The sequence below is a fragment of the Peromyscus californicus genome, unplaced genomic scaffold (assembly GCF_007827085.1).
Source record: "Peromyscus californicus insignis strain IS unplaced genomic scaffold, ASM782708v3 Scaffold_25__1_contigs__length_3188244, whole genome shotgun sequence".
Classification (NCBI taxonomy): Eukaryota; Metazoa; Chordata; class Mammalia; order Rodentia; family Cricetidae; genus Peromyscus; species Peromyscus californicus.
This window is the reverse complement of record NW_026294536.1, coordinates 2,268,099-2,274,282: the sequence shown is the minus strand read 5'-3', so window position 1 is coordinate 2,274,282 and position 6,184 is coordinate 2,268,099. Positions and strand designations below refer to the sequence as shown.

Sequence of the window (6,184 nt, the reverse complement as noted above, 5' to 3'; positions counted from 1 at the left end):
GACTTACTGAAAATAGAGGCCATGATTTTGGAAGAAAGAAAGAAGGGGGGCATATGGGAGGGTTTTAAGGAAGAAAAAGGAAGGGAGAAATGATGTGATTATATTATAGTCTCAAAATAAAAGAAAGAAAAACATTATTAGCTTTTGAAGGGGGAGGTATTAAATTTATTGATAAGAAGAAGTTTCTAGAATGCCAAATCATAGAAAATTTCTCAAGATATGAAGAGAGAAGATCATTAAAGTTCCAGAGTCTACTTTAGATTTGTAAAGTGTTTAAGAGATCCTCTGAAAATTGGAAGAAAATAAATTTGGATCTCTTGTACACACCTGTAACTTTTCAACAAAGGAGTCCAATATTCTGTGGTGTACATCAAGCACAAGTCATTTGCACAGTTGAGTTCTTTCTCATATGCATGCTACCAAACCAATTTCTTTATTTTAGAGCAACTATCACCAGTTTTCAGTAAATAATGTAAGATTCATCTTCCTTAACTATGTTTTCGTAATTACATTCATCACATGACAGATGTTGTCCTTCACATATACTCTGAATAGTCTGCAAAGTTCTTGATATATTTTGGGTATTGTTTTCATGCCATTCTAGTTCAGTCTACAAGAGGATAAAGTTTTCAATTTAATAAAATTCATTAGACCATTTTGTTGGAGAGCAGTTGTTGTAATGGATAATTGATGTACCTAATGGAAAGGTATTGTCCAGTCTGTCCCCCTCAGAGGCCACTGTCTTCACTGTGTCTCCTCACACAACCAGGGTGACCTACCCAGCATTCCTTCTATGTTGAGGAGGCTATTTAAGCACCATGGGGCAGTCATTTAGTTAAAATTAGGACATAACTCTTGCTCAGCCATCATCAAAGAAGTTTCCTCCTACAGTAAATGGAAAAAAACAGAGACAATTGGACAAAGTGCAAAGAGTGAGAGACCTTGGAACACCAAGTCCTAAATGGGATGTCTCCATGAAGCTTCTTCCCTTAGAGCTCAGGGAAGAGAAGGTGGAGAGATTGGAAGAGCCAGTGGGATGGAAGACACCAAAGACACAAGGCCTTCCAGACAACAGGACTGATGCACAGAGGAACTTGCAGAGCCTATGGAAGCAGGTGCAGCAATTGCACAAGGTCCAAGCTAGAGAGAGCCCCAGCTCTGAGGGTTGTCGGTGGACATGATCTCCCATCCCTAATCAAGATGCTGTCTCCAATTGACAACCACTTTCCAAGGAAAAAGTATGTTTCTTTAATGGAGTCTCACTCGGTATACAAACCCGACTCAGTGACAGACCCCATGCTTAGTGGCAGACTGCCGATGCCATACACACTCAAGAGTATGGTAGTTTGGGAGATTTTGTTTGTTTGTTTCATTAATGCTTTCTCTGGGCTTTTTTTAACCTTATAAGTCTTTTGCTTAAATGTTATGGTTTCAAATGTTGTGTTTTTATGGGTTTTCTGTGTGTGAGTTATCTGCATTTTTCCTGCCTGTTTTCGAAAGAGAGTGAGAAAGGAAAGAAGGTGTAGAGTTGTGTAGGTGGGGAGGGTCTGGAACAAGATTAAGGAAAGGAAATCATGATCAGAATATATTGTATGAAAGGTAAAACCTATTTTCAATTTTAAAAAAGTCAAAAAATAAAATAAACTTAGGACATGCTACAGTCTCATCCTTTCTTAGATAGCAAACTCTTTTTGACCTCAAGTGAAGTATTTCTTCCTCTTCTACAGTAAGAGAAATAAAGTCAAAGGTTGAAAGGATGGACACACACACCAAAAAAAACCCACATTTTCTTAATGTATTTTCATTTACTTTCAAATTTTATTGCATGTCCTGGCAAACAAAAGTGGCTTATAGATTTGCCTCGGGCTCACCATAGCCCGGAACACAAAATACCAAAAGACAAGCAACTGAAGCCGTAAAAAAAGTATCATGTCTATAAGAAAGTACATTTTGAAAAAACATTAATAAAGTATATAAAACATTTGACATTTGCTTAATTTTGTACAATTATAAAAATAAAAAACCCACATATTTTTCATATTCAACATCCCACATATATATTTGGGGGAAAATCAAGCAAACAAAAGCTAAATTGATGAAGAAAGAGCATCCCACTTTCTCTCCTCTTCACTTCATCCCCAAGCAAAGGAATCCCATTCTCCAGTGAGTCATCGAGCAGACATCTGTTCTCCACGCCTTTCACCGCAGCCTTGGCTGCTCACACACCTCAACACTGGTGTGAGGAGAGGAACTGTGCCTACCTATGGCTAGTGGCCAATGCCAAAATCATCGGATACAGTACAGAAATTTCAGAGTTCCTAGTGCCACCTAAATAGTGCTGAAATGCCTCAGAGTCCCCAGTGCCACCCTAACAGTGCTAAAACAGCCCAAATGCTCACAATACCCAGGAAGCCATTTGTCTTCCTGACCTGGCCAAGATATAACTTCATTCTCCACCTATTGAATTTGCAAAGCTGTGAGCTTGTTACAGATTAATAATGTTTATCATTATTTAAACACAACAAAAGGTTGAAATTAAGGACTCATTCTCTTTAGCATACAAAATTAAAAAAAAATTAAAAAACAACTTTCCCTTCCCCCCATCTTACAATTAAGGTATCATGTCGTATTTGACACTGTATTCTCACTAAATGGCATTTTTTTTTGCAAAAAAAATAGAAAAACAGTAACAACAAAAAAGTTTCAGCTGTGGTTCTGGAAAACCCAACTATCCCAAAGAGAAAACCAAAACAAGCAAAAACAGCACAGTATGCAATTTCACACACGCACATACACAATATAAGATTTTCTGGTGAAATCCATACATTACATTTCAGAGGCGTATTTGCCCATTTGCACTTTAAAATAAAAATGAGTTCTCATGCGCAATGAATGGCAGCCCTTTACCAAAATAGATGGGAGGATTGTAGAGCTCATTAGCATATACATAACACAAGTTTTAGATCCTGAAGAAACAGATTTGTCTCAAAATGTTTCCAAAGCATCTAGGAGGAACACTAACTGCTGCATACTTTCACAAAGTGGAAAACAAGTCTTTGTTGATGTGCCTTAAACAGTTTTAGTGAAAAGCGTTTTCCTTGATTTGTGGACATTTCTATGTCTACACATAGCCTGGAAGGAGCTGCGTAGAAAACTGGATCTTCAAGCCTGTTTTCCAAAGCAATGGAGCTTTGATAGTCCAGAAGAAAATAACAGTAGTGCAGCTTATGGCACATGAAAACTGCATGCCTAAGTTTGGATTTTCCAACCCACTACTCTTATTTTAGGCCTTGAAGAGAGGTAAACTAGTCTCTGCATGTAGTGTCTTATGGATAGGAAAGTCCTTAAAAGGTGTATTTCCCAAGCATCACTCCATGCTTCAAAAGGAATGTAAATTCATAGTTTGATGGGACATCTTTCTTTTTTAGTGGAGATTCAGTATTTTTGAGTCATGCTTGTTTATCCTGAATATTCCTAATAGATACTACAACTTCCCATAAAAACTATTTAATTTCCACTCATCCTGACTAATTGGCCTAAATTCTTACAAAAGCAGTGAATGTGTATTTTACTTGATCAGCCTAGTAGGGGAATTTAGTTTTAAGGCTACTCTAATGGCAGCAAATATTTTCCTAATAAATACTAGAGTGTTGGGCCTTAAATTTCAAGGGGCCATTTCTATATTAGGCTATATCCCATCAGATATTTGGAATGGCTGACTTGGACCATTTAAAAATTTTCAGAATAAACTGCATTCCTCATTCTCAAACAAAAGCAGGAGAAGTTGTCCTTTCCTATAACCTGTGACAAAGTGAACATGAAATTTTGCTTGTAATAGCCACAGAGTGAATCAGCCTAACTGGGATGGACACCAGTAACATAAAATATACTGACAGAGAAAACTGTGTACATATATACAGCTTTACCTCATAGTGAGCAATGGTAAACATGCTGGATGCATCCATAGGTTTGATGTGCTAAATGCTAAACGCTAAACATCCAAAGAACCAAGAGGACCTGTACATCACTGTTACTCACATAGACCACTCAACTCTAGCTATCTGTAACCATACATGATACCCCTGAGTAAGGGGGTACAGATCAGTCATCCAAAACAAACAAATTTCAAAGAAGTTGATAAGTGCAACTCAATTTCCTTTAAATTACATTTAAACAATACTCAATGCCCCCACCCAAAATATATATTGTATATTTATATATTTATATTTATATATATATAGTCTTAGACTATAAGGCTGAAAATGCTTTATAAAAGTCAATGAGAGTTCTCCACTGCTTAAAGAGACCCGCTGCTTCTTTGCTAACTTCTATCTAGCAATGACAACGCATCCTACAAGCAAGAGTTTGGAAGGCTTAAAGCCAGAATCAGAATCAAGTAACAGGTCAGACTTTAGGCAACAGGCCGCCTCTTACTTCTCAGTCCCTTTAGAAACCAGACTGAGAAGGAAAAATCAGAAGAGCAAGCAAGAATGCTTTGAAGATCAAGCAGATGTGCCCTGTTGGGGCTGGGAGGTGGAAGAAGATGCAAAGAGCCCAGCAATGGCCGCTCATTCCCCTTCCTCTTTGATCCGCTGCTGTTTGTTGCGACGGGAATCCATGTCAAAGTTGAAGTCATTCCACTCATCGCGGGGTGGGAAAGAGATGGTCTGGCGGAGAGTAAAGCGCACGGCATCAATCACGCGTTCACCGCGGGTCTCACTGGATCCCACACTGACTGTAGAGGCGCCGCTTGGGGTCCTCAGGAGATGCGGGGGTGAGGAGAAGTCGTGCAGCTGCCTGTGGTCCAGGATGCCCTTCCAGATGGCATGTCGGAACTGCTCAGGGATCTTCAGACTTGCCAAATCCTGTGCAACAGGAAGGAGGCCAGGCATTATTAGAAGGCAGACACCTAGACTTTTATCACATGCTGTTTTTCATTCCTTGGTATTTTGGCTTAAATGATCTGAATTTATTATCACTAACTTGGCAAATAAAATTAGCTTTCTGACAGTCTTCCATATGTTATGTTACTAAGAACACAGGTAGGACCCTGCTGTGTTACATGTGGTATGGACAATTCACTTGTTCTTCATTGACCTCAACTTCTCCATGTGTGAAATAGTGTAGACAGTAGTTAAATAAGAGAGCAAAAATCTCAAGAAGAAATGTAAGATTCTCCATGATTCCAATCTACAGGGCTTTAGCCACCAGAAGAGAGGCATTAATGGAGTGTCACTAACAGTGGGGGAAGAAGGGAAAGATTTCTAATAGGGATTGAGAGTTTCCTATGTGCCAAGCTGTTTAGTTTATATTCATAATCCTATTTAATCCTGAAATTAGTGCTGTCTATTATTTTATGGATAGAAAAAAATGGAAGATTAGGTTAACAAGCCTTGAAGTTATATAACAAGGTAAATAAATTGTGAAATTAGGAAGAGTTTTTGAGCCTCAAATTATCCTATGGACCAAAAAGTCTTATGGTGTGTAGATAAAATACATCAACATGCACAGTGGTTGTGTCTATGCACTATGGGAGGGACCAGAGGTCTTTCCAATAGGGTTAGTCTTACGTAGGTGTGGTCCATGTCTTGCATTTATTGGCCCTAGTTTGTTTAATATGTTTCAATTCAACAAAGCAGCAAGGTGGGCAGGAAGCAGCTTGGCAGATGGAACCTGATCTTAGTTGTCCTACTTGGACGCATTGGGCACAATTGCTTCTTTGCATTTTAGATACTATGGGCTCATAGGCAAGTGTGGGTATGATGTCATATAAATTCAAAAGCACGCACTATAATGTTTATCATTTATATTATGACCTCACTTTTGCCTCTGAAGATACCCACTGTATTCAAATCCTCTACCAGAAAGGGACACTAAAATAACAGACTACTGCAAAGACACAAGAGGTGTCTGTTTCCAGAAATGAGCACAAAGATGCTGAGGGGAAGGAAGATGAGAAAACCGAATAGCTTTCCAAAATTTCCCAACTCAGAAATCTGCACCATGCTGTCACATTGTCTCATTATATGGGTTTCAGACCATCACAGCTACCCTAACTTCTTCTGTAGTAGAAGAAAGCATTGTAAAGAAGACAATCCACAAATAGATTAAGTTAGTATGCTCTATTACTTCTTGCATTCTTTATACCTCTGAAACTCTGAATGAGCCCAAGATTCTTTGTAAT

The 6,184-nt window shown here is 38.6% G+C and overlaps 1 protein-coding gene across 2 annotated transcripts in view; it reads right to left on the bottom strand.

Annotated features, from left to right (window-relative positions):
* Positions 1 to 1,806: 1,806 nt before the first annotated feature.
* Tp63 (tumor protein p63) overlaps positions 1,807 to 6,184 on the bottom strand; it is a 205,464-nt gene continuing 201,086 nt past the window's right edge. For both annotated transcript variants that reach the window (XM_052753869.1, XM_052753870.1), the window contains exon 14: positions 1,807 to 4,865. In XM_052753869.1, coding sequence (XP_052609829.1) covers positions 4,569 to 4,865 — 297 coding nt within the window. In that variant the 3' untranslated portion in view covers positions 1,807 to 4,568. The remainder of the gene's footprint in view (positions 4,866 to 6,184) is intronic.